This window comes from Phocoena sinus, chromosome 10 (genome assembly GCF_008692025.1).
Source record: "Phocoena sinus isolate mPhoSin1 chromosome 10, mPhoSin1.pri, whole genome shotgun sequence".
NCBI classification, from domain to species: Eukaryota; Metazoa; Chordata; class Mammalia; order Artiodactyla; family Phocoenidae; genus Phocoena; species Phocoena sinus.
Window position 1 is genome coordinate 7,414,242 of NC_045772.1, and position 16,709 is coordinate 7,430,950.

A 16,709-nucleotide genomic window follows, 5' to 3' on the forward strand; every position below is an offset into this window, starting at 1 on the left:
ACTGTATCTTTCCAACATGCTAGCTTAAAAATTAAACAAGAGATTCTGTCTTTCCAGAGGGCACAGAGGGCAGGTGGCTTTGGCTGACATATTTGCTTCCTAAGAGCTGACATTTTCAGAAGCAGGAGTCCTTTAAGGGCACCTGGTCTGGGGAAGTTCCATGGTTTGTCTAGTGGTTAGGATGTGGTGTTTTCCCTGCCGTGGTCCGGGTTCAATCCCTGGTCGGGGAACTGAGATCCCACAAGCCACGTGGCACAGCCAAAAAAAAATGTGCACCTGGTCTGAGATCACACAGCGTGGGCTGAAGTCCTAACTTTGCCACATATGGGCCAGTCTGTTTATCTCCTTATCTGTAAAATGGGGGGACTGGTACCTACTTCACAGGGTGGTTTTGAAGAGAGTAAATGGAATGCATTTTGCCCAGTGCCTGGCACAGATTAAATGATCGATGAATGTCAGGCCGAGGACGGAATCCATTCAACAGCCACTGACTGAGGACTCCTGCCAGCCAGCTCTGTGCCGAGGCCCTGACCAATTCTCTGTGCTGAGGACGGTTTACAAGATAAGGTACTGCAGGCTTGCACTGTTTGCATCGGGTGGGGGGGATGGCAGAAAACAGATACTTTACCCTTAGACTTTGTGACTCATGACAAGTCACTGTGGGGTTCGTTCATTCAACCCCACAAACTTCCCTGGGAGCCTACCATGTGTCAAGCGGCACTGGGCTCTTTGCTGGGGTACAGGGGTGAGCAGGACTGATAAGGCCCCTGCCCGGGCAGGGGTTAAATTCTGGGGAAGCTGGGGAAGACTTGGGGAGACACAGGGTAGACAAGTTCGGCAATCTCAGGTGGCAGTTGCGCTGGGGAAGAAATAAAGCCAGGTGGCAGCTTAGTGTGTGGTGGGAGGCGGGGGGGACAGGGGATGTTTTAGGAGGCTGGGGAAGCCTTGTGTGACGAGGTGATGTTTGATCTGAGACCTAAATGACAAAGCACAGATCTGAGGGAAGAGCATTGCAGGCAGAGGGAGCAGCAAGTGAAAGAATGTTGGAGGGACTGAACGGGGGCCAGAGCAGTTGCTGCATGAGCAGAGGGGTTGGTGAGAGGTGTTGAGGTAGTTTCTGGAGGGGCCGGTGGGCCAAACAGTGCAGGGCCTTGTAGGTCAAAGAATGATGTGATTGATTTGCCCTGTTGAAAACAGACTGGGGGTGGGGGGAGATGGGGTGGGCGGGTGGCAGAAAACCAGAGGGGAGGGTAGCGCAGTTGTCAGGCAAGAAGTGAGGTGTATTGTGCATCTGCTCTGTACCCAGAGCTGTGAAGAAGCTCTGGAAATTGGTTTGGTCCCTGCCCCCAGGAGCTTAGAGTGCCGGGAAAAATGGAACAGGCAAGAGCTTCAGGACTGCAGAGCCACTGTCAGCCACTCACTTTTACTGCACTATTCCAGCTTCATTTGGGATGTGCTTAGATTTCTTAATTTGTTTTTTCCAAAATGAAAACTTTGGGGTTATGCGAGTATAAAGATAATATAGATTTAGAAGATGTAAGGAATCAGTAAAAGTACAAAGATGAGAGAAAACAGTCACCTAAAATTCCATCATCCTGGGCTTCCCTGGTGGCGCAGTGGTTGAGAGTCTGCCTGCCTATGCAGGGGACATGGGTTCGTGCCCCGGTCCGGGAAGATCCCACGTGCCGCGGAGCGGCTGGGCCCGTGAGCCATGGCCGCTGAGCCTGCGCGTCTGGAGCCTGTGCTCCGCAGCGGGAGAGGCCACAACAGTGAGAGGCCCACATACCACAAAAAAAAAAAAAAAAATTCCATCATCCTAAGATATGTTAACATTTTGTGAACATCCTTGCAGACGTATCTGTGGATTCAAAGGCACACATGCTAGACATGCCTTGTTGTACCTGGCTTTGATCCCTTGACACGTGGTAGAGATCTGTATGGCCCCAGCAAGGTGGAAGAGAACCATGGAAGAGGGGGTGGGGGGGCTGACGGGATGGACAGAGGAAGTCCTAAGGAGAAGTTATTCCAGCAAAGTTCCCCAAAGCCAGAGGGAGCTTTAGATAGGAGTAGGATGCTCATCACAGATGTGTGCTTGGAGGTGGGCCCTGCTCTGGGGTGGGATGATAGTGTAAGAGGATTCCTGCCCAGGCTGGCAGGTTGGACCATGAGACCCATGTCTCCTCACGCTCTCATGGGGACCCTGGCCTGAGAGGGCAGGCAAAGAATCTAGTAGGGGTCTGGCACATCCCTGAATGTGAGCTCTTGACCATAAAGCCTGGCTGTTTTGGAAGGGGACAGAGGTTCCGGGACTGGTCCTGGTCCACAAGTTTGCCTGGGAGCCCAGAGTCCCCTGTAGAGATCTCTGTCCTACCTTTTCCCCAGCTAGAGAGCCCAGCGAAGTCAAGCTGCAGTGAGGGAGATGGACACCAGGTGGCGCTGTGGACCCAGGCGGCCCAGCCCACTGCCAAACTCGGCATGTCTTGGGTATCCCAGGTCACGTGAGCGTGCCCTGCTCCCCACACATCTCAACTTCTCCGTGACGCCCCCTAGAGCCCACGGGGCAACAGCCAAGCTCCCTGTACTCATGGATCAAGGCTCTCCTCAAACTTGTCCCCAGACCTCTCCAACCCGCACTCCCTGCTACATATGTGGGTGCCTATCACGGCAGGCAGGCAGTTTCCACGTCCAGCCTTGGTTTACCTCACCTGTCCTCAGAGCAACCCCTTAGCACTAAAGCAGCACCAGCGTTTCCTCAGAACCTTCCTGACCTCTCCCTAACCCAGGGTCGACCTCTCCACCCCAGTAGGTGCCTCCCAGCACACTCTCCCCAGCTGGGGCTCTCCAAGGGCAGGGCCTGGCTCTGATTACCTGAGTGCCCGGCACAGAGCAGGCTTCTCTGAGTGAATCAATCCACCAGTTCAGTCCTGATAGGGCTGACATTTCAGGGGAGGGCAGATCATAAAAACCCTGAACTTGGACACAGACAAACCTGGATGGAGCCTCTGCCTCAGAGACCTTGATCAAAGCCATCCCTTCTCTGGGCCTGTTTCTGCATCTGGCAGTTTCTGGATCAGATAGCCTCAAAGGCCCCTTCCAGGGAGACTCCCAGCCACCGCACCCCACCCCACCAGCCTCATCCCCCAAGTGATGTTTGAAAGGTGAGGAGTGACTTACCCAAGTTCTCACAGTCCTGGGGCTGAGTTCTGATCTGCAGAGGTCACTAACACCAAGTTTTGGGGGACTGCTGCCCCTGCCCCCCAGCTCCAGGTGGGGCAGTGCCATCCCTGTCCCCACTGTCTTTGGCTAAGGGAGCCCCAAGGGGGCCTATGACAACCCAGCAACAGCCTCCACCCCTCCACAAACACCACCTCTGAGCATGCGCCCTTCAGCGTAAGTTCAATGGACTTATTTATTGTGAAAACAATGTGAGCACTGCTGACATTTTGAAAAATGGAGAAAAAACCAGCCCACATCCACAGTCTCTCCAACTTCCCACTGCCCCTGAACCGAGATGGAATTAAAACCAGCAACCAGCCCTGACCTGTTCTTTGCAGAGCCTCTTTAAGCACTTCTCCTTCCCTGTACCCCTCATCTTCCTGACAGCTCAGAGAGGCTGGCAGTGGTGGCCCCACTTATTAATGTGAAACAGGCTCAGAGTGGGAGGCATCTGTCCAAGGTCACCTGGCTGTGGAGGGGCAGCCCTAGGAACTGTCGGTCTGACTCTACCCCCACTATACCGAGGCTGCCCCTGAGGCTGGGACTGCCTACCCTCAGAAGGCCACACTCCAGGTAGGGAAAAAGAGGGTCAACACCTCCTGTATTCATTCACTCAGCAACATGTGGACACTTGGCCTTCTACCAACAGCCAGGGTCAGGGAAAAGTGTGGGCTTTGGGGGAACAGAACTGAATGAGAATCCTGGCTCTGCTGTGACTCTGAGAGAACCACTTCACATCTCTGGTGTCAGTACCTACCTCTGGAAACTGACTATACAGTGCAAGGGTGCTCACCTCAGAGGGTTCTTGACAAAAGTAAGTGAAACGCACCAGGGAAGAGCTACACTGCCCAAAGCAAACACAGAAGTCACTAACCTCCAAACCTCAGCCACTGTCTGGCCCAGAGGAGCCAAGGGTCTTCCTTTCTGATCAGGATTCTGCCAGGCTGGGGTCTCAGGCCCCCTACTTTCAGACCTGGCTTCCTTTGGTGCTCTGGAAACATCCTTCTGGCCAGACCTCCCAGTCCCAGTTCCCCAGTCCTGCCCCTCCCTCTCCCTGGGGCCACCCTGAGCACCAGCTGCCAGGGATGAGCCTCCCTCTTAAAGGGACACACTGATGGCCATAAGGGCTACCCCACCTGGTCTTCCTGAGTCTGTGCCTCAGGGCAGTTCACTCATCCCCCTCTGAGTTTCAGAGGCCTCATCTGTGAAATGGGTTGTGGTGAAAATCCAGGGTGAGACTGTGAAAGGTACTTGTAAGGAAACTAGTTCACTACAGATCTAAGGCACTGGGGTGCTACTGTCAGGGAGCTTATCTTTGTTTGTCTTTGGAAAGGTGGATTGAACCCTAGGAGGAAAAAACCTGCCCTGCCCTGTGGGCCCCACCCTACAGCTTCCAGATCCCAGAACCAGGGGTGGGACCCAGGTATCTGCATTTACCCAGTTCCCTAGGAATTCTTAAGCAAAGGAACAGGTATTGACTGTGAGATATCAGAGATTAATCTAGGCAGTTCCAACACCACCAACAGGCTCTAGATGAGGTGGACCCTGGGAGGGGTCTTGGGCCCTGCCAGCACCCAGAGTCATAGAAACCAGATCTAGATGGAACAGGAGGTGCAGAAAAAAGAGTTCAGTCTTCCCTCCCTTGGAGATGGTTCCATTTGCTATCTGCATCCTACAGAAAACAAAAGCTTCTTGAGGGCAGGGTTCTTGTTTTTTTCCCTACAGTGTTCCTGGGACCCAGAACACAGTGTCTGGCACAACAGTCGTTTAACGACTGAACCAAACTCTGTCACAGGGCCTGGAAAGAAAGAAAGATTTTTCCTTTTGCCTCTCCAGCATGGCTCCTCAGCTGGACACAGTTATTCATCCTGTCCTTAAAATTTTTTTCTTGATATTTTGTTCATCATCTAATTTTGATTTTTTTAAAAATTACATTAAAATGCTATTTGTTGTAAATCAACTATACTTCAATAAATTTTTTTAAATGCTATTTGTTTTGGTTACTGAGCTTTTTGATTCCCTCTTAAATTTTGTGCCTGCAGAAAGTACCTCACTCAGGTGCTCCATGCAGTGCATCCCTTTCCATTTTCTGCACCAAGTGGAGATGGTAACATCTCCTAGAGATGCTGTCAGAGTGAATGAAGGCATGTGATCAAGTGTCCAGTATGGGGGCTGGCACATAGTAAGGGATCAATAAATATAAGTTATTACTATGTCAACTAAAGAAAAACACACACACACAACCTAAAAACTGCGAGTTATGTTTTATTTGGGGAACTTACTGAGGCCTATAGATGGGGAGACAGCCTCTCAGACAGCTCTGAGGACCTGCTCCAAAGAGGTAAGGGAGGTGCCAGGATATATAGGAGTTGTTTGCTGGAAAAAACATCAAAAGATTATTGCTAATCACAAAAACAGACATCTCAGTTATTTTAGTGCTTTTCTATATATGGGAAGATGAAAGAGTCTGGGCTCATTGAAATCATTCCCTACATATGCATCTTATTATCTAGGGCCAGTCTCCAAAGTACATAATGCTTCCTGTTTTCCTCCATCCCTGAATTCCCCTCAGGGCCCACCATGGTGTGAGGCGTGGGGGTATCTGCAGTGGCTGACGGCTTGATCTTTCTAGAACTGAAATGGCAGTCAACACTCTTCGTTTATTGGAATGGCAGGCAACAGTCACTGTCCACAGGTGGAGATTACATCCCCATTTGTATAGATAAAGAAACTGAGGCCCAGCAAAGGAAGGTGACCTGTGCAAGTCCCTGTGGTTATCAGGGACCTCACTGTGGTTCTCCTGACTTGGCCTCCAGTTATCTCCTTAGGGTACAGAAGCTACCGAGACAGAAAAACAAACAGGCCTATCAAAAGTATTGTGCACGTCAGTGCCACTCATAGATGTATGGAGTGTGTGTAGGACCAAAACTGCCAGAGTTGATCCCAGGCATCAGGGCAAAGACGGTGGATGTAGCAAAAACGCCTGCCTACCCAGGCATGCTGGCAAGCTGGAGGGCAACCCACACAAATACAGGGGGGGGTGGAGGTGGGCCTTTGCCTCTGGCTTCTGGAGGAAGAAATAGAGAATCTTAGAAAAGGCGAAGCTGCAGTTAATGCACTTCCAAGGGGGGAAAGGACTTTGAAATTTGCCATAATACCAGCATCCAGAGACAGTCTGCTACTTTTCCATTAGAAAAATGGAATTATGCTTTCTCCATGTTAAATATTCTACAACACAGATTTTCAAGGCTTCACAGCAATTCATCTTACTGATGGATCGATCATAATTAATTTAACCAATCTCCAATTTTTTTCCTTTTCTTGTTTTCTAAAAGTTGAGGACTTCCCTGGTGGCGCAGTGGTTAAGAATCCGCCTGCCAATGTAGGAGACATGGGTTTGAGCCCTGGTCCGGGAAGATCCCACATGCCGTGGAGCAACTAAGCCCGTGCACCACAACTACTGAGCCTGAGTTCTAGAGCCCGTGGGGCACAACTACTGGGCCCGTGAGCCACAACTACTGAAGCCCGCGCACCTAGAGCCCATGCTCCACAACAAGAGAAGCCACCACAATGAGAAGCCCGCGCACTGCAATGAAGAGTAGCCCCTGCTTGCCACAACTAGAGAAAGCCCATGCGCAGCAATGAAGACCCAATGCAGACAAATTAATTAATTTTTTAAAAAGTTGAATTGTTGGCTCAAAAGGTCTGCACACTTTTAATGCTGTTGACATGAAATAGCCGTTTAATTAGTAACAGTATCAAGCACATCTATACAAATTCTTCTTTGGAGAGGGCCTGCTATGTGGGCTTTTTTATATTTATTATTTCTTTTCATGCATAAAGCAACCCTACAAAGTAGGTGGTGTTCTTCCCATTTTACAGATGGGGACACAAAGCCTCAGAGAGGTGAAGTGACTTGTCCAAAGTCACATGGTTGGTGAAGCTGGGAAGACACCTAGAACTGACTCCAAAGTCAACGTGATGGTTAAATAGTTGTGAATAGAGAGGTGTCCAGGAAGGCTTCTTTTTTTTTATGAATTTATTTATTTATTTATTTTTGGCTTTGTTGGGTCTTCCTTGCTGTGTGCGGGCTTTCTCTAGTTGGGGCGAGCGGGGCTACTCTTCCTTGCAGTGCGCGGGCTTCTCATTGCGGTGGCTTCTCTTCTTGCAGAGCACGGGCTCTAGGCACATGGGCTTCAGTAGTTGTGGCACAAGGGCTCAGTATTTGTGGTGCACCGGCTTAGTTGCTCCACGGCTGTGGGATCTTCCTGGACTAGGGCTCTAACCCATATCCTCTGCATTGGCAAGAGTATTCTTAATCACTGCACCACCAGGGAAGTCCCAGGAAGGTTTCTTAGAGGAAGTAAACCGTTAGCTGCTATTTATGTGGTGGACAGAATGACAGCGGGAGGAGTAAGGGTCGGGGCAGGCCGTTTGGCAAAGTCCAGAGCCTTGAGAAAAGGCCATCAGGAGATTTCTTAAAGCTCAAGATTTCTAGGTCAAAGGCATTAGCAGGGAGGCGTTGAGTCCTAGAGCGATTGATGGCCGCTGAGACAGCTGTGGACGCTGAGTCCCGCCCTCCCCCCGGGGACTAGGCACTGCGAGCTCGAGACCCCACCCCAGTCCAACCACTTCTCGGTCAGCAGCAATCAGACTCATCCAGCTAAGGGCCAATTCTGGCCCCGCCCCTCCCTTCCGGGTTCTATCCCTCGCTTCCGGTCCCAGGCCCACGCCCCGCCTCCGTCTAATTTGGAACAATCCGACGGAACCTGCTGGGATCTGCTCCTCCCTATGCCACGCCCCTTTTCCGTCTGGTGCATTCAGAATTATCCTCCCGAGTCAGCTCAGGCCCCGCCCCTGCCCCGTCCGTGCCACCCCCTGCCTCCGAGATCAAGCCCTGACCGCGCCCCTTCCTCGTTTGGCGAGGTCGGGCTGGCCTGCTGGCCCCGCCCCTCCCAGGCCCCGCCCCGTCTAGACTCTTCCCAAAGCCGCCGCCTCCTTCGACTCAGCTCGGCGTCGTTAGCTGCACCCATGGCGGTCACCGCTGAGGGCGCCCGCAGGAAGGAGCGCGTCCTCTGCCTGTTTGACGTGGACGGCACCCTCACGCCGGCTCGCCAGGTAGGGCCCCGAAGTTCAGAAGCTCCCGTCGGGAGTGTCACGCGCACACCCGAATGTGTGGCCTGCAGCGGCATGACCCCAGACCCCCCGGGACCGTGTGTGGGATGCGGCAACACCCGACCCCTGACACCCCCGGGCCTTCTGCTGGGAGTGATGGGAACCCGGTTCTCCACGTCAGAGCCCGCTAGCGTCCGCGCCCACGTTCTGCCCGGGAGCGAGAGGGGTGGGTCGGATTCTGGAGGGAGGAAGCTGCGAGCAGGGGCCTAGTCTCCTCCCCACCCTACCAGGCCTGGCTCCGGGGCGCCCCCGCCTCCCCAGCCGTGGCTCCCACCCCATTTCAGCCCTAGGACGCACCGGTATCGCGAAGCTGGAGTCTGAACCTAGGGTTCCATACAAGGCTCAGCGCACCCAAGCGTTAGGTCCCCATCGGTGGGGGACAAGGGGGTCTCGGAGCCATCCCACCTGACATTTGCAAGATTGGGCCTGCGTTTAGTTTCTCAAACCCCTCCCCTACTTTCCCTCCCTTCCATCCCCATCCCCCTCCTCTCCGAGGGAAGGATGGCGGGCTTCTGTACCATTTAGGCTGTTTTGGGGCTCCTTCCACCTGGAGATGGGGGCGGTGGCTAGTCTGGTCCCATGGGGATATTGTGGTACAGGGTGAGTGGGAGTGCAGTTTTCCTTCTAAAAACATCTCACTGGGTTGTTGATTCTCCAACCTCTGCTCCACACACTGTTTTTCTCCCTTTGGATCTCAGGATGAACCCCCAGACCCACCCTCACCAGCTGGGTGCATGGATAAGCAGGCCTCTTTCTTGCCCTCCAGTCTGGGTCCACCAGGACCTACTGAGGGATCTCCTGGAGCAGGGAGCCAGCAGGTCTAGGTTGCAGGGCAGGGGCTGATAGGAACCCAGGTCTTGGCCTCCCCTCCCCTATGTGAGGGCCCTGGGGGCACAGGCAGTAGTCAGGCCACCTGGCCTTCCAGCAGCTCCCAGGGTCCTCAGGGCTGGGAGGAAGACGACAGTGGAGGGAGGATAGCAGAGTCTAGGAACAGCCCCTACACCTCCCTCTGACCCTTAGCTCCCCTAATCTAATAGCCTAAACAAGGACAGAGTGTCAATGCTGTTCACCCACCTGGATCTGTCCTTAGCACTTTTTAAAAGTTAATTTTTAATTGTACATGTATTTACAAAGACATTCTCTTGTAAAGAATGGAAACATAACAGAGGAGGGTAAAGTCCCCTCTGACCAGTCAGGATCCCAGGCCCAGCCCCATCCCCAAAGTTCTAAGGTTTTTTGTGTGCGTTTGTTTTTAGTAAGTGGCATCACACTGTGTGTGCCTTTCTGCAACTTGCTTTTGACAATTAACAGCATGTCTTAGGGCTCTCTCATTTTGGAAGCACAGCCCTGCTTTATTCTGTGTAGCCACAGTATAGAATTTCAGAGCAGGTGTGTGCCACGCTCCGACTGACTAGCTTATTTGCAGTTTTTCACTGTTATAAACCATCCCAATGAACATCCATATACACCTGGGCAATTCTGTGTGACAGGGTATTTGCATTTAAAGTTTTAATAGGTTTTGTTAAATTAACCTCCTAAGTGACTGTTCCAATTTATACTCTCACCAGCAACATATGAGAGTGCCTGTTTCCCCTATGTCCACCCTAGATATTGTCAGCTTTGAATAGCTGAATGTTTGAAAACATGGATTATAACTCATTACTTTACATTTCCTTGGTGGGGAATCTTTTCAAGTGATTAGTCACTAGTTAATTGTTTATTCATTTCCAAGCACTATCTCATTTAATCCTTAACAGTGACGTGGTTGCTACTCCACATGGTTGTTATTATGATTCCCATTTTATAGATGGGACAACTAAGGCAAAGAAAGGTAAAGCCATTTGCTCAGGTCATCCTGGTATTGAGGGGCTTGAGCCAGAGTTTGAACCCAGGTGCATCTAATTTGGAGATGTGGGTTCTAAACCTTGACCTGCCACAGATCTGGGTGGAACATGGGCTCCCAGGATTCTGAGCACTGAGTAACATCTAAGTGGAGGTCCCAGATGTGCTGACAGAATGCTGTGCTTCCCTGCCCCCCTGCAGAAAATCGACCCTGAGGTGGCTGCCTTCCTGCAGAAGCTGCGAAGAAGGGTGCAGATCGGTGTGGTGGGCGGCTCTGACTACTCTAAGATTGCTGAGCAGCTGGGAGAGGGGGATGAAGGTAAGAGGAGCAACTAGAGCCAGTTCCACATTCGGGGTAGGGGTAGAGGAAGTGGGGAGTTCGTGAGATCCCTGGAGCAATGTGCCTTCAAAGACCCAGTCCTGCTTCTGTGGGGCAAAGGAAGCAGAGTGAACAGCCAGGTGTTTCCTTCAGTGATTCAACAAACATTTGGTGAGCACCTACTATGTGCCCGGCACTGTGCTGGGCTTTGGAGAAACAGCAGAGAACAAAGCAGACAGAATCCTGACCTTACATAGTTGCCGTTCTCAGTTCTCCCTGCTGAGTCTTGATTTCCTCATCTTTAAAATGGGCTTATGGGGCTTCCCTGGTGGCGCAGTGGTTAAGAATCCGCCTGCCAAAGCAGGGGACACAGGTTCGAGCCCTGGTCCGGGAAGATCCCACATGCCGCGGAGCACCTAAGCCCGTGTGCCACAACTACTGAGCCTGCGCTCTAGAGCCTGCGAGACCCAACGCAGCCAAAAATAAATAAATAAATAAAATGGGCCTAATCAGTAATGGCTACCATTTGTTGAAAATGACCTTGTGTTAACTTCTTTTCATTTAATCCTCACAACCGCGCTTTAGAGTTGGTATGAATACCCCATGTAACAGAGGAGGATTCTGAAGTCACCCAGGAAGTTGTGTGGACCCAGAGCCCCTTTTCGCAGCTGGGTTCCCGGTTTCAGCTTAGTTGAGGCAAATGCCTCCAGTTCCTCAAACCAGAGACTTCCTTGACTTTTCCCTTTTCCCCTCCTCCTCGTTTATTCCATCAGCAAGTCCAAAATGTCTCCCTGTGTCCGTGTCTCCATCTCCATCGCCCCACCATAGTCCAGGTGGTCACCTCCCACCTGACCCTGCAGCAGCCTCCTGGCTGTGCTCCAGCCACTTCTTGTGGCAGTCAGAGCTGAAAACTCCCCTTGCAGCCAGCCTTGATAGCACAGTGATGGAAGTTGTAAAATGAAAGGGAAGTCCCCATACAGAGGGGCTGTGAGAGCACAGAGCGGAAATGATGTCCTCTGCCTGCAAGTCTGGAGGGCTTCCAGAGGAGGGAGCTGGATCTTGGAGAAGAAGTGAAGGGGGAGGGCATCCCAGGCAGACGGAGCTGCATGAGCCAAGGCCCAGAGCGAAGCTCACTGGCTTGTGTGCTTGTTCAGGAAAAACCAAGCTGCAGAAGGCGAGGAGGCTGGAAAAGCAGCTTCTGGATAGAACAAGTGTGCTTTGGATGCCAGACCAAGGGGTGTGGGTTTCATCTCTCTGCTTGGCTCTGGGTACCCGGTCTCACACTCTTTCTTTTCCCCCTGGCCTCTACATGGCCCTGAAGTCATTGAGAAGTTTGATTATGTGTTTGCTGAGAACGGGACGGTGCAGTATAAGCATGGACGACTGCTCTCCAAGCAGGTCGGTGCCCCCCTTCCCTGGGGCCTTAGGACCCCTTCCACAGTGGAACATTCCCTTGGTGGCTTCTGTCCTGGGCGGGGGGGAACAGTGCTGTGCCCACCACACTCAGAGCCCTGTGTTCCTTGCCCAGACAATCCAGAACCACCTGGGGGAGGAACTCCTGCAGGACTTGATCAACTTCTGCCTCCGCTACATGGCCCTGCTCAGACTGCCCAAGAAGCGGTGAGGTCCCACCCAGCCTGTGTCCTGCCCGTCCTGGGCCTGAGCGAGGAAAGGGGCAGGTCTCTCAGATGGGCCCTGACTTGCCTGTGGGTGGATTCTTATCCCCCCTGATGTCCAGGTGGGGCTGGATTTGAATTCAGGGCCCTTCTCCTTCTCTCTGGCTCTCCGCCCTCCCACCTGCCCCTCCCCACCAGTGGAACCTTCATCGAGTTCCGGAACGGCATGCTGAACATCTCGCCCATTGGCCGGAGCTGCACCCTGGAGGAGCGAATCGAGTTCTCCGAACTGGACAAGGTGCCACCAACTGTGCAACCTTAGGCTATAGGACCTCAGTCACTCAGCCTCTCTGAGCCTTTATTTTCTCACCATTGAAAAGGATTGGGGGTGGGTGGGTGTTCTGATTCAACCAGTACCCTTTTGGATACCTACCATGCGCCATGGTTGTAGGCACTTCTGCGTCTTTCCAGTACTGCTGGCTTCCCTCCCTTGGTGACCAGCACCACCAGCCACCTACTTACCTGAGCAACACCAACACCTAGGGCATCATTTCCACCTGCCCACCCCCATCAAGTCCAGAAGTAATGTCTAGGGTTTCAGCCTCCAGAGTTGGTCTCAGATCCTTTCGCTTATGTGTGTGCCTCCACCCCCTGCCCTAAAGCCCTGCCAGTCAGTTCTCCAGCAGTGCCATTGAGAAGCTTTTGAAGCACATCTGTCTGCCCCCATCCACTCCCTGCTTACAGTCCTTCCATGGGTCAGCTTTCCAACAGGACAATGTCCCAGCTGCCTCCCGTGGTGTCCTGAGCCCCGAGGGGTCTGCCTGGCTCAGGGCTCCCTCTTCAGCCTTCTCCCTGTGCCTCTGTTCTTGGAACACACCAAGGTCCCTGTTGCCTTTGGACTTGCATTTTGCTCATCATCCCCACTATGTACCCGCTCCCTTTCAGGGATGGAGCCAGTCCACCAAGCCTCTTCACGCCTGCCCATCTCTGTCCTTCCCGCTGACCTGCCCTTCTGCTCTCCCCCTGCTCTCTCTGCTCCGGCCGTGTCCTCCTTGCTGATTCTAGAGATAGCAGACAGTTTCCTACTTCAGGGCTGTGCCTTCTCACCTCCTTCACATCCGCTCAAGTGTCACCTTCGCAGTGTCACCTTCCCCGAGCATTACACGAAACATTGCAACCCCTTGTACCTGCTGATCTTCTCCTCTATTTTATTTCTTCCCAAACAGCCATCACCCTCTAATCCACTGTATCACCTATTTTTAAATCTTGGTTATTGTCTGTCTCCCCAGCTGAAGCTGTAAGCTCCTTAAGGGCTGGGGTTTCTGTGGCTGTTCACTGCTGGATCCACCGGGCCCAGCACATGCCTGACAGAAGTGCTTGAGAAATACTTTCTGAATGAATGAAATAGATGATATTATACCCATGTTATGAATGAGGAAACTGAGGCTCAGAGAGAGGAAATGGCTTGCCCAAGGTCACTTAGTTGCAGCCCAAAGATTTGAACTTGGGCCTCCGCCTGCTGCCCTCTGATGTTTCCCTGAGGCTGGGTGGGACTTGCAATGGTGTCCTAGCTCATCCCCATTCTCACCCTGTGCCCCAAGGCTTCAGGTAGGCAATGCCCACAGGCATGGAGACCTTTCTTGTAGACTGGTTAAGGTTGACCATTGGCCGAGAACCTCCTCCCACGCACATATTGAGAGGTGGCCCTTTCTCAGGCCACCTGGGTTTCTAATCCCAGTTCCACCTCCTACTTGCCCAGTTACCTGGAAAAGTGGCTTCACTACTATGTGCCTCTGTTTTCTCATCCGTAAAGTGGGGATAATCACAGTTCCCATCTCATGAGCTCTAATGAGACAGGACACGCCGACTCTTCCCACAGCCCCCAGGGCCTTCTCTTGTCTTTTGGGTCTTGTTTTGCCCTCTTCTGATATTGGAGAGGGAGATGAACCTTCTGATCTCCTGTGTACCCTTCACCAGTGCAGATCTAATATAAATGCTTTACTCTCCTTCAGCCCTGCAGACTGGGCAGAGCTGACAGGGCTGAGTCCTGCCCTGAGGTGGACACTGTGACTTGGGACTCAGACTGTCCCATCCCTTCAGCCTTCCTCCTCGAGCCTCTGCTCCAAGGCCTCCTTCAGGATACCCCGCCCATACCCCACTGGCAGAATCTGGCACTGAGTTCAGTTACAGGCCTTTGGGATTCAGGCCCTGGCTCTGCCACTGAGGCTGGGTGACCTTGAACAAGGTATAGCCCCCTCTGAGCCTCCGTTTCCTCATCTGTAAAGTGGGGGGTGGGGCATGACATCCACCTGGAAGACTCAGTGAGCTCACATGCATTGTGTACCCAGCCCAGGGCCTGGCCCACAGCAGCCCTCTGAACCTCAGTCTGCTCTCTCCCCTTCTGCAGAAGGAGAAGATCCGGGAGAAGTTTGTGGAAGCCCTGAAAACAGAGTTTGCCGGCAAAGGACTGAGGTTCTCCCGAGGTACGTCAACCCCTTGGAGGGCCTGAAAGGTCTGGTACATGAGCCCACCCCAGGGCCTCACTCCCAAGGCCAGGCTGCATCCCCCAGCATCTTTAGAAACCCCTCCCAGCCCTCCGAGCACAGCAAGGGCAAGCTGAGCCAAAACAGGCAGGAACTCCAGCCCCCGAGGCTTCCCCACCTAAACCCAGGCAACCCACACCTCCCACCCAGTTGCTCAGGTCAAAAACCAAAGCGTCTCCCACCACCACCTCCCGCTACAGTCCATCCCCTACAGTGGCCAGAGGGATCCTTACGGAAAAACAGACCCTGTCATACCCCTGCTTAGAGCCCTTCAGAGGCTCCTTCTCACTCCTCATGAAACCCAGGCCCCCTCCCTGCACCCCAGGGCCCGCATGCCTGTGCTGCTGCCCTTTCCCAGCTTTCTGTGTCACTGGGACACTCCACGCCCTTTCCTGCCTTGGGGATTGTATCATTCCCTGGCAACTGCCACTCTGGCTCAGGTCTCAGCTCAATGTCACCTTCTTGGACAGCTCTCCCCTGATCACACCGTCTGGGGAGCTTCCCTCCCCCGCACCCTGCCCCCTTCATTGACTTACACGATCTGAAAGGTGGTCTGGTCACTTACCACCCGTCTCTCCCACCTGGATTGTAACTCCCGTGAGGATCCTGAGTCTGTCCATGCCCTGTGCCTGGTGCTCAGTAGGCACTCTAGGGTTGTTGAATGAATGAATGAATGAACGAAGGGCCTTGCCCGAGGTCCCCGCGAGCTGCCCCTCTGCCAGCCTCATCTGCCACCCTCACTCCCACCCCCACAGGAGGCATGATCAGTTTTGACGTCTTCCCTGAGGGCTGGGACAAGCGCTACTGCCTGGACAGCCTGGACCAGGACTGCTTCGACACCATCCACTTCTTTGGGAACGAGACCAGCCCCGTAAGTGTGGCTCAGGCTCAGCCCAGGTCCCCCCACCCCAAGTCACCTCCAGATCGGGGCCAGGACGTGGGGTGACAGAACAGACCTCCTGGGAAACTCCCAGAGAACAGCCAGTGCTCACCAGCCCCATTACACAGATTGGAAGGCTGGGGCCCAGAGCTGGCTGGACACTTGCCCCATGTCACACAGCAAGTCAGGGCAGGTCTGATGAAGGAGATGGGCCTCCTGGCGGTTCTAAGGCAGCAGGAGGAGGGGCAGCTGTGTAGGAGCCGACGTGGGGAGGGGATCCCATGGCAGAGTGGGTGTTGGGCTCCAAACCTGGGAACCTCCTCCAGGCACCACATGCGTACATATGCCTTCACTGCCCTTCCTCTGTGTGCAGGGTGGGAACGACTTTGAGATCTACACAGACCCCCGGACTGTTGGCCACAGTGTGGTGTCCCCGCAGGACACGGTGCAGCGATGCCGTGAGATCTTTTTCCCAGAGACAGCCCACGAGGCGTGACCAGGGCCCACACCTGCCCCTTGGGACTTCCAGAGAGCTCTGCCCGGCCCTAAGAGAGCCCCTGGCCCTGGTGTTCGGGGGCGCCAGGGCCCCTCCTCTGGCCCAGGATGCCTGCCTCATGTTACCTGCCTAAGTGGGCCCAGGGTCTGTGTGGACAGCCACCCCCAGCTGGTCAGCTCTTGGTGGGCCTGGCTCCCGTCCTCCAGCCCAATGGCCCTGGCTGCAGCTGCTGCTCGTACTTCCGGACAGAACAGGTTTCTGTCTACACGGGAAGCGTGTGCAAGTGTCGGTACGAGATAGAGCCCGCGCTGCTTCCCTGCCCTAGATGGGGCGCAGAGCAGTGGGGAAGGTGCATACTTGTGAGAACTTGATCTCACAGATACTAAACTTCGTGGAACGCGGTGTGGAGTCTGAATGGCTATTTGGCCCCAGTCACAGACGCTGTTACAGCCCTGCCTTTGCAGATGCGAAAACAGGCACAGATGGCACGGACTTGCCCCAGGTCACACAGGGAATCTGATGCAGTCGAGGAGGGTGGGCCATTGAAGCCCCAAACAAGGGCTGTTTGAGGTGTCCTCCCCCAGCCCCTTCCCCTGGGACCCAGACAGAAAGGCAGCTGTGG

The 16,709-nt window shown here is 53.5% G+C and overlaps 1 protein-coding gene across 1 annotated transcript; it reads left to right on the forward strand.

Annotated features, from left to right (window-relative positions):
* The first annotated feature begins 7,978 nt into the window (after positions 1-7,978).
* Positions 7,979-16,489, forward strand: PMM1 (phosphomannomutase 1). The gene is made up of 8 exons (XM_032646275.1): positions 7,979-8,334; positions 10,435-10,552; positions 11,874-11,950; positions 12,081-12,172; positions 12,367-12,466; positions 14,576-14,651; positions 15,467-15,582; positions 15,965-16,489. Exons 1-8 carry the CDS (start codon positions 8,008-8,010, stop codon positions 16,085-16,087), a joined length of 1,029 nt encoding a protein of 342 aa, XP_032502166.1. The 5' UTR covers positions 7,979-8,007; the 3' UTR covers positions 16,088-16,489.
* The last annotated feature ends 220 nt before the right edge of the window (positions 16,490-16,709 follow it).